Genomic DNA, 15,327 nt, shown 5'->3' with positions numbered 1-15,327 from the left:
TTTAGGGAGTCTGTGGGGATAGGATACAGAAAGAGAATTCAAAGCATAGAAAACAGCTTGTGTCAAGGCCCTGAGGTAGAGGAATACAGCATATTTGAAGGAAGGAGGCTGTGGGCAGAGAATAGGAGAAAGGTCAATGTTGGAGAAGTGAGTAGAGGTCTATCAGACCATGTTAATGACTTTGATCTCTCACTGAAGAGGAACAGGAAGCCATTAAATATTTTAATCAGGGCTGCACTTTGCTAATTACTCTGTATTGATTGCATAAAATGTATTGAAACTGGGAATAGATATGGAAAGAATAGATAAAAGGTTATCACAATGGGCCAGGTGAGAGGTGGTTTGGACCAGAGTCGAGGTAATTAAGATGGAACAAAGTGGTTAGATTTATCAGCTATAATTTATAATAGTTGATTGTTCATTGGTGCGGTGCGAGTACAGATGACTCCCCGGTTGCAGCCCACAGTGACATGAGAAACTGAGTGACAGTGATGTCATTCACCAAAGGATAGTATATATCCTTGTATTGCCTCATTATCACAACTCCAGCTGCTGATTTAAGCCCCTTAAATGAGTTCTGGAAGCCACGGCTTGAACTAGTGGTATAGTTTTAACAGTATGGTACCTAGAGTTGATCAGTAAATTCTCAGTGAGATTCTGACAATACAGCAAGCTGGCAGCAGGATCTTGTGTTTGATGTAGATAGTAACTCTGTTGAAATAATAAATAAATCATCCTTTACTTAAGTGACTATAGACGGTACTGATTCTGCTTCCTTCAATGTTGTTGCCCAAGGTTGTCTACTCCCCCTTCCATCCACTGACCTTGCTACCATTTCATGTCCCAATTCACTTTCTCCCCTCATCTAGCCCACTCTTAGAGGTAAGAAGACTGTGTCTTCTCTATGCCTAGGAATATGGTGTGATCGGGGGTGGGCTGGCTCTCTGAAGCTGAGACAATGCTCTGAGAAATACAGGTTTTTTCCCTTGAACTGTGACCTAAGTGTTTCCCTTTTTTCTCAAAAACAAGCACTGTAGGTTGTAGTGCTGTGTCTCCTCGCGATACACCTGCAGCATGAAACTGAGAGTTTCGCGCATCATCTTAATGTGCGGATCAGAACAAGACAATCGTGGAATGCAGAAATGCTGGTCAAGAAATGCAGTAAAAGTGATGATTCTGTATGGGACAAATGCGTTGTCCTCCAGGTGCATAGCCCATTTGTGGTCTTGTTTAGCCCAGATATAAATTTTAGTAGAGGCAGTCCTCAATTTTGGTCCAAAGCATTTCTGCTTTTATCAGTGTGAGTGCTGTGTTCCCCCACTGCTCTCAACCAGTTTACTCTAACTCCTAGTCCAAATTTCAGAAAGAATCACCTTGATGGTCTCTGCTGAGCAACGTATTCTAGACCTGGCCGCTACAGGGCAGCCTTGAACGAGATGCACTGGCCTGGGTGCCCATCCCTGTGCAAGGTACAGCGTGATACTGCCTCCCAGAGGACAGGGCTATGAGTGGGGCGGTTACAGCAGCAAAGGGACTCCAAGGATGACAGGCACTGAACTGAGTAACATGCCCACCACTGGAAGCCCCTCCAGAATCGCCTATTTCCTGAAATAGACAAGCGTTCACCAGTGACCCACGACAGAACCTAAGAGAAATGCTTAAGTCCTCTCCCTCCCACCCTGTACTTCCAGGAAATCAACAAATTTAGTTGATTCTATCTTCTAATTATTTGTAAAATCCAGCCTTAACTCTATATACCTTCTAACATGGCTGCAAACAGGCATGCATCGTATCTTACCAGATGATGGCAACAACCTAGTAACTGTTCCATTTGCTTCCAGAAGTCTCTTCTCTCATCCGTCCCCTATGCTGCTCTCCGAGTTACATTTCTATGATAAAATTTTATGATTTTTTTTTTCTACCTCAAACCTTTCAGGTTTCCTCTGTTTCTTACAAGGTCAAGTCTGAAAATGCTTAAAATATAAATCTGCAGTTTCACTTTTCATTTTTTCCCGAGCCTCAACATCTTAGCCCATATTCCCTTTCCAATTAGGCAGCCACCACCTTAGTGGTATCTCTTAGACCAAACCAATTACTCTGTATGTGTCCCTGATGATCTGCTCTAGTTCCGGCCACATTAAAGGGAGAGTACCTCGCTCCTGAATTCTTATTTCACAGCTGGTGTGGTGGACCTCTGCCAGGCTATTTGGCTTCTCAGCACTTTTTGAACACTATTCTTATTTCAGTCATGGGAAGGAGTCTCTACGTTCCACAGCTGCTCCTAGGATACAGGCATGTGACCTGGGCTATTCAGAATAAATGGTGCTATGAACATTCACGTACAAGTCTTTGTGGAGAGATGTTTTCATTTCTCTTGAATGTATACCTGGAAGTACAATTGTCAGATCATATGGTAAATCTATGTTTAACACTTGAGGAGCTGCCAGGCTGCTTCCCAACATGGCTGCACCATTTTACATTCCCACCAGCGGGGTACGACTGTCCCTACCCTCCTCCACCCTTCTCCACAGCCTCACTGATGCTTGCTATTATCTGCCTTTTTGACTACAGCTACTCTAGCAAGTGTGAAGCGGTAATCACTGTGGCTTTGCTTTGCATTTATCTGGTGGCTGGTGATGTTGCCCATTTTTTTCACGTGCTTACTGGTCATTTGTATATCTTCTTTGGAGAAATACCTATTCAGCTCTTTTGTCCATTTTTTCCTTTTTATGTAGTATATATTTCATTAGTTTGTACCAAGACCTTCTCATATTCCAAAGGCAATTCAGTGGAAGAATCTTCCTTTTGATATTTGAATGATCTGAAATAACACAAACAGAACCATACGGTGTTTTTAAATTCTCATTTGGATAACAAAAAAGACAAGTGGAACAAAAAAAATTTCCTTTTCTTACAGATGGGTATGGAAGTGGACCTAATTTGGTTTTTTTTTTAAGCCTGTGAATAGGGGCCAGCCCAGAGACACGGCAGTTAAGTTCACATGCTCTACTTCGGAGGCCTGGGGTTTGCTAGCTCACATCCCGGGCGCGGACGTATACACCACTTATCAAGCCGCGCTGTGGCCGGCATCCCACCTATAAAACAGAGGAAGATGTGCACAGATGTTAGCTCAGGGCCAATCTTCCTCAAAAAAAAAAAAACCCCTCTGAAGACAAAACTAGCTTAAAATATAATTAAAATGAATAAACAATTTGTTCACTAAGCTACTAGTCTCCAGCACCATTTCCTGTTTTCCGTTGTTCTCATGCAGGTTCTTTGTTCCTTCTCTTGCTCTTTTTACTGGTCCAGCTGCACCATTTTCATCATGTCCATCATCACCATAAATTTCATTTTCTTGCCCTGAAACTGTACTTTTCCTTTAGCACATCCATCCTGGGTGCTTTATTTCCCTTTTTTTCCCCTCTGAATCCGCGACCTTTTGCCTTCCATTTGTTTAGGGATTCTTGCTGATTTTCTAAGATTTTTTTCAATACTTCTTGCTCCACACCTCCTTCTAGAATTTCCCATGTCACTTCTTTGTTCCTTAATTGTGAGTTACCATTTTATTTGAATCCTTGACTTTCTCCAATGTTTCCTTAGCTTTTTCGTTAAATAGAATTATTCCCCCTTTCCCCCCTCTGATAAAATCTATCCATTTTATTTCACCACAATCTGAGAAAAGGATGTGCAAATCTTCTCGACAGGTTTGATCATCTAAGTTCCCAGAAAATTTCAGCAAACATCCAATCTTTTCTTCTAGAGGTTTCATTTCAGCATTTTCTACTAACTTTTGTTTTTCTTCTTGCTCTTGTTTAGCTCATAATTTAGCTTCCACTTTGTTTAGTTTCTTCTTTTTTTTTTCAAAGCAATCAATCTTCCTTGAAAAGCAAGGTCCCTGTCTGCCTAGGGGTCTCGACAAACTTCTTAGGAGATTCAATGCTATCAAACAGAGCAAATGATGATCCCTTAAGTGTTTTGCACAATATTCTTCTCATCTGACTATTTAGTTCTTGACCTTTATCTTCTAATGCTTCTTTTATGTCATCAAGGGTTGCAACAGTTGGGAAGCTTGTAATATAAACAAGTCTATTTTTCACATCATTTTTAGACTCCTCAGTCACTTCAGGGAGGGGCTGCTTCCCCATCTTCTGATTCTAGTTTTATCTTCACTTATTTCCATGAGTTCTGCCTTAGCTTGCTCAACACTCTACTATTGCATTCAAGTCTGTTGTTAGATGGTTTAACCTATTGAATTGTATCATTGTCTCCAAAGGAATCCAGATTTCATCCACTTTGATCTGTTCCTTTAAAATTTTGTCCCCCCGTAGGAAATTGAAGTCACCAAAACAGTGCTCAATTTGATGACAGATTTTGGCCTCCAGAGCAGCCACTTTTTCATTATCACCATTTTTAGCCATTGCGGCCATCTTTAAGGTCCAGGTCTGCCACACCACGTGATCACTAACAGTGACAGCAATGTCTCAACTTCCCAGCTCTGCTGCTGGCCTAACCCACATAAAGATGAAGGCCATCTTTTGTCCATCTTTTAACTGGGTTATTTGTCTTTTTATTATTGAGTTGCAATAGTTCTTTATATATTCTAGACACAAGTCCCTTACCAGACATCTGATTTGCAAAAATTTTCTCCCATTCTGTGGATTGTCTCTTCACTTTCTTCATGGTGTGCTTTGAAGCATAAAAGTTTTTAAGTTTGATAATGTCCAGTGACTTACTGTACTCTTCTAACTCTTTAAAACAAAGAATTAAAAAATAAAGATAAGCTGTATGCAAACTCTGGGCTGTGTGCTCTGTGTTTGTGCAAGCCATCAGTTGTGTTACTTGAAATATGTTCCTTTTTTTTTCTTTCCCATCGTGGTAATGCTTATCATGCCACCATTCTTAACTAAAGAATACAAACACATTACTAAATTTTTATTTTACTACTTAAAAGGTAACTATATTTTAATTTGGCTATACACCACAATTCATTTTAATTTGTAGATGTTACAGATAATTGCCCTGAAACTCTTACCAGGTTGAAAAAATAGCAAGGAGTACTAAAGAATTGCTGTCCTACCATTTTCATACTTCCATTTTGACACAATGTAGGAATTTCAGATGTACCTTAGTATCATGTGACGTGATTCTCAGACTCAGGAAATACTATTTTATGGTATCTGGGCTTTTGATATTTATTTGACATGCACTATTTGGGTAGGGGTTATTTAATTGTAATATCTGAATTATTATTCCTTATCATTATTTTCCACTAGTTTCTCCATGTTTTCTAATAATATTAATTGGCTATTTGTTCAAAGTTTGAACAGTACCAAACTGGGGTAATGAATATCTATATATTCCTAAGGGCCACTGAGTAATTGAGGCTAAATTAGAACTTATCCATGAATGCAAAATGTCATCATAAATTTGCTTTGATCATGGCTTATTTTAAGTACTTTGTCATCTCTAAAACCAATTGTCGAAGTGGATCTTAATTGTTGCCATTGTCATTATCTTGGTCTTTACTAAGTACTTTTTACTAAGGAGCAAATCCTCTATTTGTATCTCTGTGCCTGAGAAATTACCCTGTACACAATTTTTCATGTCTTAAATATGAGGCCATAGAAAACATAAGCCCACTCAAACTCACTTCAGAAAAGGAGTACCTATTATAAGAAATGTTAGTAATTGTATGAGGCCTAAGGGACTAGAACCAAGAACTGAAAATTCTCTCTCTCTCTCTTTTTCTTTCCCTGCACCTTTTCTTATTCATCAGTGCACCAGGACCCACCTTGGCTATCCAAAGAAGTAGGTTCAGCCTCTTCATATCCATTTGTCACTCATGCTGGTCCAATTACTTGTAGTCAAGATAACAGGGTTATCTGGTCCTCATCTCTTCCCAGGACCCGTAGAATGGCTCCCTAAGAAGAGCTATGAGCAAGTTTTCTAAGAAAGGGTGAGTGTGGAAAGGAAAGGAAGAATATCTCTGGCACGTTTCATGAGCATTGTCCAAGACCCCCAGAGAGACAGGTGGTCTCAATTTCTGGCACTTAGTAGAAAACTATACCTGGAACAATCTAGCAATTAAAAAATTTTCTATGAATAAGATTTTGGAGAATGCCGTAAGAGAGAGCCAAGAAAAATAAGTACCAATAATACTGCCTGTACCAAAAGGGTGCATAATAAAAATATAGCCTTTCAATTTAATTTTGTTTGTAGAAATAAGGTGGACAAACAAACTTGCATCTACAATACTGACCACATCACTTCTCCTATGAGTATGGAGGAGAACACAAGAAGGATAATAATGAAAAAGTCAAAGCAAAGATTAGACATATCTAGTCAAAGTAGAATTCAAGGCTTAATTTATCTGTTCAGTTCATCATATCCCTCTCTCCCAATACAGGAGGCTCTTCACTGATTGATCTGATACTAAGCCAAAATGGATTCCGGTATCTAATTTACTGATGGACTCATGTAGAGTAGAGGACACATATAGATTAAAGACAATAAGCAAGACCCCTCTTCACGTCATACAGACAAAATGGACCCTCCCTACAAATGCCTCTGGTGATCCAGTGATGGAAGACTGAAGAAGAGAGGAGCTTGTGAAGTTGTGAAGCGTTGCACTAAAGAGTGAGCTTTCTTACGTGAGCTTTTTTCAAAACCCCTCTGAGAATTACGTTGAAATAATCATGCATTAGCTTCCATCATGCTGAAGACAGTAACGAGAAATTTCTAAAATTCTACCATCTAGTCCAGTCCTTGTTTCCTATACACTTCTCCAGAATTCTCAAAAGCCACGACTACCAAAAGGAAAGTCCTTGTAAGCTCTTAACACGTTAACATATCCACCTAAATATTTGCCTCTCCATCCTCCCAGGGAAACAAGATGGTGAGCTGTGCGTGGAGAATTAAGGCCCATTGATTTTTTCATCCCAGATGAGCAAGTGTTAGCTCCACGAAAGTTATTTATGACCAATACTTTAACCAAACAACATCAATGGATGTCACCACAAAACGTGCTGTTCTGTTCACCTGGAGAGCATTTTCTACCATCACGACTTACTGAAACTTTATCTAGCTCCTGAGGAGCTTCTTAAACATGTCCTCCTCATTTATAAGGCTTTAAATTTCACACTATTTTTTTAATTTCAGTTTTATTGAGGTATAATTGACAAAAATTGTAAAATATTTAAAGTGCACATTGTGGTGATTTGATATATATATACATTGTGAAAAAAACTCCCCACACCTGGTAAATTTGCACACCCAGCACCTCACATATTTATCTTTTTCTTTTCTTTTCTTTTCTTTTTTTTTTTTTTGGTGAGAACATTTAATTTCTATTCTCTTAGTAAATTTCAATTATGCGATACAGTGTTGACAACTAACGTCACTATAGTTTACACTAGACCCTCAGACCTTATTCATCTTATAGCCAAAAGTTTGTAAATTTCACACTATTGAAACAAACAGAATATGTAATGCTTTCAAAGATCCTGACAGTAACATTTGTCTAAAAATTGTGTCAACTGGATGTTCAAATTGCTATTAAAAAAGGAGACAAAGCATGCACATTAAATGAGCTTCAAATGATGTATTGGAATTATCACTAGCTGCCATCACTGCCCATTAGACTTGCCCCAATAAATGTTACAAAAGTGTTCAAATATTTTGACTCACTGGTTCTTAGCAAACCCTCTATATTCATTTGCACACTCACAAAGTTGGGATATTCAGATCTGCTCAGACATGAGAAACTTCATTAAGAAAAAGGATGAATATCTGAAATGCTATGAGATACTACCTTTCATAGAAAATGGAGGGGCTAACTTCCATCTCTACCAATGTGTTCACTTCTTCTCTGTATCACCCATCTTACAGGTATAATGCCTGGAAGATGATAACCATTCATTAATTTTTGAAGTGCTCAAAAAAATGAGTTAATATATTAATAAATAAACACAGGGAAAAGCATAGAACTTTATTATGTGGAGGATCAAGTTCACAGAAAGCAGTAGATAAATCTGTTGCCCCAGCCTGTTGGATTAGATGGCACTTTTGATGTAGGAAGAGTAGACACCTCTGGAGCAAGTGCTTGATTTATGGCTCGATTGTGAAAATTGTCATGGTGGGTAAAATGATATAGTCCTTGTTCTCATTAGACTTCACTGAAGATACAGGTAACTTTTCAGGTTTCAGGTATTTTTTGTTTTCGCCTTCATTAACACAGCATAATTTCCCATTTACACATCCTGTTTCAAATATTTCCCCCATTTGGCATTTCTTCCGGCAGTAGCCTGTTATATTACTAAAGCATTTTCTAGGTCTGGCCGTATCTGTGCACAGGAAACAACATTGGACCCGGATTAGTTCCTGAGGCAGAGCGTAAGAGGTGTGTGGTTCCCTACAAGCTATGGTCTCTAGTGGTCCAAAGTAAACCTTATGCTGATAAAAGAAAACTCAGAGACTCCTCCTTGAAAGTCATCCCAAATTAAAGGCATCCAAAACCCCAGCCTCCGAGCCAATATCCAATTGGCTCTGAGAACATTATAAATTTTATGACAAAAAAGAAGAGAGAGCTCAATTCATGATTATTGACTGGAGCTATGCCCCGCCCCTAGGACGCTGGCAAAGCTGACTCTGTCTTCCATGTGCCAAAGTCAGCACTCCCTCGGCCCTACTCCAGTCCAGCGTCCCCAGAGAGTACCAACCTGTCACCATGGCATAATTCAGGGCCAAATTAACTTTTAAAAGAGCATCACAGACAGGACTTTTTAAGTTAACAGTGTAACTGGGTTTCACACTCACTGACTGGGCAGCAGGAATCTCCCTTCGCCAAGACCTCATAGGTCTCAGCAATAAATGCGGCTGAGAACGCCTTCCCTTATTTCAGCCCCTACGACTTCTCCGTAACCTGGCTCTCCTCTCTCTGTCTCTCTCTCTCTCTCCCTCTTTCCATCCTCCTTTTGATCTCAGATAAATGCATTGCCCAGGGATCAAACTCAGTTCCAGGTAGTCTCCCTCGAGGTCCAAAGTGTCACCTATTTGGAGTATTGCACTGAGGTCTGAGATCTCCTGTTTCCAATTCTTTATTTGCCCCGTATACACATTTGGACAACCTCATGGAATAAAGATGGAGAACAAAGATAAGATTCTTCCTATCCTAAATCCCAGAACCAGGGAGCATCTCTGAAGGTTAGAAAGGTATTTTCAGGGCCACAAAAAGACAATGTATCTTCCTACAGCTGCAAAAGAGAAGGGAATTCTCACTGACAGGGTTCCTACCATGAATTTGGTGCTTCACATTTATAAGTTAATGTAATCCTCCCATGAAATACCATCATTATGAAATTGAGTCAGGATACTCACTTGACAGATGAGAAAACTTAGATTCAAAGGGAATAATTAGCTCAATTCATACAACTAGTCAATGATGAAGACATACTTTTAAGCTCACATCTACATGACTCCAAAACTTGTGCTATTCTCATTACTGTTGTAGTATAGGCTGGAAATGAATTTGAAAGGAAAAAGAGATGGCCAGGTTCCTGGGCAAAAACTATGTTCAACATTAGCAAGATAATTCTAGATGATGGATTCACTCCTACCTTTGAGGAGGACTTCTGAGAGTGCAGCCTGATCTTGTCTTACCTCCCTGAATGCTCTATTCTAAGACACAGACTCAAGGCAGGCACCCAGGAGAGTGGGTACTTTTGATGATATTGGCAAGATATCAACAATCTTGAAGGCCCTGACTGCACGTCTATGGACAGTAATATCTCCTAGGACTTCATGGTACATTTGGGCAAGTTACCTTTGGGTACCTCAAACAGCAGAATAGTGAGAACCAGAAACAGCTTCATATTTACAGACTCCCCAAGAGAAATGGGCAGCAAGATTTCTTTGTCCAGTGATCTGTGTCACAGAGAGTCTTTCAAGATGAGACAGAGTTCTGGATGCTCTCAATATTCTGAGCTCTCATTTTAATCCACACGCACGAGAAGGAAATCCAAGGCCACTCCCACCTTCATTCCCACATATGGAGTTCACGGTCACAGAATGTTCCATCACATCACACCTACTCTTCCTTCCTCAGAATGTGAGCTCCCAGAGAGTAGGAACAATGACTTCTCCACCTGGTCCATCAGCCCATTTTGGTCAAGGTTGATCGATCATATGTCCTGTTTTGCGTGGGATGGTCCTAGTTTATTCCCATTTTTCCAATGTCCCATCCAGCTAGTGCCACCTTTCATTCACAAAAGTAATCTGTTTGGAAAATTAATTAAATCATTAACTAATCAAGGTAGACACATGACAATATCTAGTATTAATCGTTTTTTTTTTAAGATTTTATTTTTTTTTTCTTTTTGTCTCCCAAAGCCCCCCGGGACATAGTTGTGTATTTTTTAGTTGTGGGTCCTTCCAGTTGTGGCATGTGGGACGCCGCCTCTGCATGGCTTGATGAGCGGTGCCATGTCCGCGCCCAGGATTCAAACTGGCGGAACCTTGGGCCACCAAAGCAGAGCACGAAGACTTAACCACTCTGCTACGGGGCCCACCCCACCACTATTAATCTTTTTAATGTATGAAACTTTCAGAAAATCATCTAGGAGTAAGATTGCTCTTAGGTTTGGCTAGATAAACTGATATTATTTCAGAGTTTCCCATTAAGTCTTACTCATCCAGTACTGCTCAGTTCTATAACTGAAGTCCTTCAAAAGATCAAATTTCTTTAGCACAGTGTTCAATTCATTACGAACTGGTCCCTGCTTACCTCTCCCAGGGCATTTTATGGAATCACTATGTTCCTGACAAGTTAGTGTAGGTGCCTCTACCCAACTTGTTACTTTCATAACCTATATCTTTGCACGTATAAATCCCTCTTCACGAATTATATTACGCTCCACCATCGCATCCACCTAACTGGTCCTCTATTGAGCTCCTAATTTTTCTTCAAAATCAAGTTCAGTCGTCTCCACATCTCTGAAAGTTTTCGTGACCCTTATTTGTGCCACCTCTGCACCTTGTACATATTTTTGTTGGTGGTCACACCATGTCATGTTCCAATTATCTGTTTGTCTGCAATAATCTATGAGCCCCTCAAGGGGGCCTTGTTCAATCTGGAGTTCTCAATGCACAGCACAAAACGCATGCCATGTCCTTGGTATACAATTATGGAATGAATGATTGCAAATTACTAAACAATTGTTGCTAAATAAAATACCCCAAGACAGTAACAAAGTTAATCAAGACATCTCCTAAAGAATGCTGTTTACCTCATTTTACAGTTTCTGGACACAAGAACCTTGAATTTATAGTAATTAAGGCCCATCCAAAAATCTTTCAGTGACAATACCTGGAAGAATTTTGGAATTTGTGAAGGCCATATAAATATTTGTTGATGATGATTAAACTAGTATCACAACATAGGGTTAGGGTTAAAGTTAGGGTTAAGAATGAGTATTATGTGTGTTTTTTTTGTGTTGTTTTTTTTTGAAGATTTTATTTTTTTCCTTTTTCTCCCGAAAGCCCCCCAGTACATAGTTGTATATTCTTCATTGTGGGTCCTTCTAGTTGTGGCATGTGGGATGCTGCCTCAGCGTGGTTTGACAAGCAGTGCCATGTCTGCACCCAGGATTTGAACCGACGAAACACTGGGCCACCTGCAGCAGAGCGCACGAACTTAACCACTCGGCCACGGGGCCAGCCCCCTTGTGTGTGTTTTTTTGTTGTTGAGTTGTATGAGCTCTTTATATACTTTAGAGATCAACCCCTTGTCTGATAAATGATTTACAAATATTTTCTCCCAGTTGGTGAGTTGTCTTTCCGTTTTGTTCACGGTTTCCTTTGCTTTGCAGAAGATTTTTAGTCTGATGTAGCCCCATTTGTTAATGCTTTCTTTGTTTCCCTTACCCAATTAGATATGGTATTTGGAAAGATGTGGCTAAGACCAGTGTCAAGGAGTGTACTGCCTAGATTTTCTCCCAGGAGTTTTATGGTTTCAGGTCTTGCATTCAAATCTTTAATCCATTTAGAGTTAATTTTTGTGTATGGCACCATAAAAAAAGACAAAATCATACCGTTTGCAAGAACATGGACAGACCTCGAGGGTATGATGTTAAGCGAAATAAGCCAGACAGAGAAAGACAAATGCTGCATGATTTCACTCATATGTAGAAGATAACAATTACATAAATAAAGAGGACAGATTAGTGGCTATTTGGGGGAGTGGGCGAACGGGATAAAGGGGCACATATGTATGATGATGGATGAAAATTGGACTACTAGGGGTGAGCACAATGAAGTATACTCAGGAATTGATAAACAATAATGTACACCCAAAATTACACAATGTCATAAACCATTGTAATCCCAATAAAATTACTTGGAAAAAAAAAGAATGAGTATTGTGTATAGCTTATTATGTTTACCAGTAACCGGAGTGAACTAAGTTTGTCGAGAAGAAGGGAGTGTCAAGTGCTGCTGACATATCAAGATGAGGAATATGAACTAACCGGTGGCTCCACCAGACTGACACTAGTCCATCCAGCGTCCCACTTGGTCTCAGCTCATTTCTCCGCTCCAGTACCTCTTAATGTGTGCCTACCATATGAAAAACGCATTTCATATTCATTACTTAATTTAATCTTTACAAGAACACTGTAAAGAAGAAATTAATACCTCTGTTTTTCAAATTGGAAAATCGCAATTTAGGGAATTGGTAATGTGCCCGTTGTCACATGACTAGTAAGGAATGAACTAGCATCAACACAGGTCTGCGTGAGCCTTAAAGTAAAGGCCTTCAGCCTTATGCAAACTGCCTCTCCGGCTGCCTCTTTTGCGTCAATTTTTGGGAGATTGAAAACAAAACATTCAAATATGCAACATTGCTTTGTTCACAAAATGTATTGGTCACACACTTGGCAGAACATCCTCCCTGCTACCCACCTTCTTATATCCTCCTCACCACTCAGGAAGCAGCCTATATTGAAAGAGCAGCCTGTATTGAGAGAATTCATATTTCTGACTTTTACAGATAACATTATTACATCCTGGAAGTAATATCGCCTGCCTCCTTCAATAGGTTCTTAAGTCTATTTGTTTTTCTGTTCATTTGTGTCAACTCTTTCCTGTCAGATAGCCTTTGTACAATCTTGGCTGGGCACAGGAAGCACATAATCTTCTCATTTTCAAAGCCCTCTGTGACCGTGCACAAGTTTTCCCTTTGAGTAGGCTAGGATGGGTAATGAAATGTTGTTTTTCAGTTGTGGTCAGTTGAAAAAAATCACCCATCAACATTTGTTACTGTACCTCCCACTGTGATCCACAGTAGTACAAATTGCTTTTAATATCTTACTTATAAATGATCTTTAAATGGGTTTCATTTCTTAGAAATATTCTCTGAAATCTACTTAAAAGGTTATCTTTCCAAACTTTTAGACAGGCCAAATCCAGGCAAGAAATAGGATTATTAATTCCCTCTTATAAAGACTGAGGGAGTCAAGGCAAGATTCTTTTGCTGATGTTTGTTTAGGAGAAGGAAGCCAAATTAACATTTCATGCTAGAAAAATCAGACACACAGATAAACAATAAGAAGGAAAGAAAAAACGCCTTTCTCTGTTAACATTGTGGTGTTTAGCCTTCAAAATATTCTGCTCCAAAAGTAATTTATTTTAACAATTGGGTAAGAGATAAGAAGATGTAAAATGAGCTTGCTTGCTTTTCATCCACTCAGTGTCAAATAAAGTCTGCTAGTCGACACTCTCTGAGCACACACACACTCATACACACACGAAGTCTGCATTGATCCCTCCAATTCAAGAAAAAAGCCTGTTGGCAAAACAGACATACACTGATGCAGAGGAATCCCGTATTAGCTGCCTTTACTAAGCTACCTTTATGCCTAAATATACATCACCAGTTAGTTTCAGGAAAATAAACAATTTCAAAGAGGAGAACTTAAATGAGCAATAAGAATAAATGACCTCAAAAGAAATAAAGCTAATACTGAGGAGAGAAAAGAATTGCTAAAAATGATGAGTGACAGATTTGACTATATAAAATGCATAACATCTTCATAACAAAATGCGTGCAGGAGAAGGTGCAAGCCAGTGTAAGATTAAAAGACAATTAGAGGGGCCGGCCCAGTGGTGTAGCGGTTAACTTAGAGTGCTCTGCTTTGGCGGTCCACTGGTTTCGCTGGTTCGGATCACGGATATGTACCCTACATACTGCTTATCAAGCCATGCTGTGGCAGGCATCCCACATATAAAATAGAGGAAGATGGGCACAGATGTTAGCTCAGGGCTAATCTTCCTCAAAAACAACAAAAAAAGAGAGAATTAGGAGCCAGCCTGGTGGTGTAGTGGTTAAGTTCACGCACTCCGCTTCAATGGCCTGGGGTTCATGGGTTCAGATCCCGGGTGCAGACCTACACACTGCTCATCAAGTCATGCTTGGCAGCGTCCGACATACAAAGTAGAAGAAAACTGGCACAGATGTTAGCTCAGTGACAAGCTTCCTCAAGCAAAAATAGGAAGATTTGTCAACAGATGTTAACTCAGGGCCAATCTTCCTCACCCTGCCAAAAAAAAAAGATAATCAAAGTAGAGTAAAATTTGTAAATGCATTACATACCTTAAAAGGAGTAATATCCATAACATATAAAGAATGTTTGCAAATCAATAAGAAAATGATAAATGACCTTGAAGAAAATAGGCGAACAAGACAGTAACAAAACATGTAAATATCTCTTTCAGAAGGTTGATATAAATTCAGAAATATAATATTCCTTTTAAGAGAATCTGCTTTTAATCCATAAATTGTCTCACAAAATGGATTTATTAGGTTAAGATTGAAGGACCCAATTAGAGTTGCAATTTGCTATCTACATTACTGTTCCTTCTCATTCCACAGGGTTCCTGAGACCCAAGTATACTAAGAATGCATCTTATATTTTATGAAATGCACATTTGGACTTCTATTTTTCAGTTTGGCAAAAATTGTACAACATTACATAAAAGCATAAAAGTGTCTAGGGTGATAATTAATATTGGCTCACAAATCATTTTTTCTTAAACACTAACGATGTAAATTAAGTAGCTTTAAGTGTGCCATTTGACTCTTGCTCTCCTTCTCCTTTTTTTGTGCAGAGCTATTAAAAGAGTAAAGTATTTGAAATAAACGTCATTGTTCTGTCTCTTTGCTGCAATGTGCTTCAGATCATTTTATAAAATCAAAATGAATCTGAAGTTTTATTTGCTTTTGTTATTTTTTGGTAGTTAAATAATACCATGATAAGTGGACCTATAATAGAAGAG

The 15,327-nt window shown here is 39.2% G+C and overlaps 1 protein-coding gene and 1 pseudogene across 1 annotated transcript; both read right to left on the bottom strand.

Moving 5' to 3' along the window:
* Positions 1–3,227: 3,227 nt before the first annotated feature.
* Positions 3,228–4,418, bottom strand: LOC106833775 (lupus La protein pseudogene; annotated as a pseudogene).
* Positions 4,419–8,106: 3,688 nt separating this feature from the next.
* Positions 8,107–9,869, bottom strand: DEFB128 (defensin beta 128). Its single transcript, XM_014845095.3, has 2 exons — positions 9,821–9,869; positions 8,107–8,342 (listed from the first exon to the last, which is right to left on the bottom strand). The coding sequence occupies exons 1-2, from the start codon at positions 9,867–9,869 to the stop codon at positions 8,107–8,109; spliced, it is 285 nt and encodes a 94-aa protein (XP_014700581.1).
* Positions 9,870–15,327: the final 5,458 nt, after the last annotated feature.

The sequence above is a fragment of the Equus asinus genome, chromosome 15 (genome assembly GCF_041296235.1).
Source record: "Equus asinus isolate D_3611 breed Donkey chromosome 15, EquAss-T2T_v2, whole genome shotgun sequence".
In the NCBI taxonomy this organism is placed as follows: domain Eukaryota; kingdom Metazoa; phylum Chordata; class Mammalia; order Perissodactyla; family Equidae; genus Equus; species Equus asinus.
This window is presented reverse-complemented; position numbering and strand designations above follow the sequence as displayed.

Bases quoted from the DNA above. Each gene is read 5' to 3' on its own strand.
- DEFB128 (XM_014845095.3), bottom strand. From the start codon at position 9,869: ATGAAGCTGTTTCTGGTTCTCACTATTCTGCTGTTTGAGGTACCCAAA. The intron at 8,343-9,820 runs GTAACTTGCCCA...TCCTGTGCACAG, and splicing joins GCTGTTTGAGGTACCCAAAG to ATACGGCCAGACCTAGAAAA.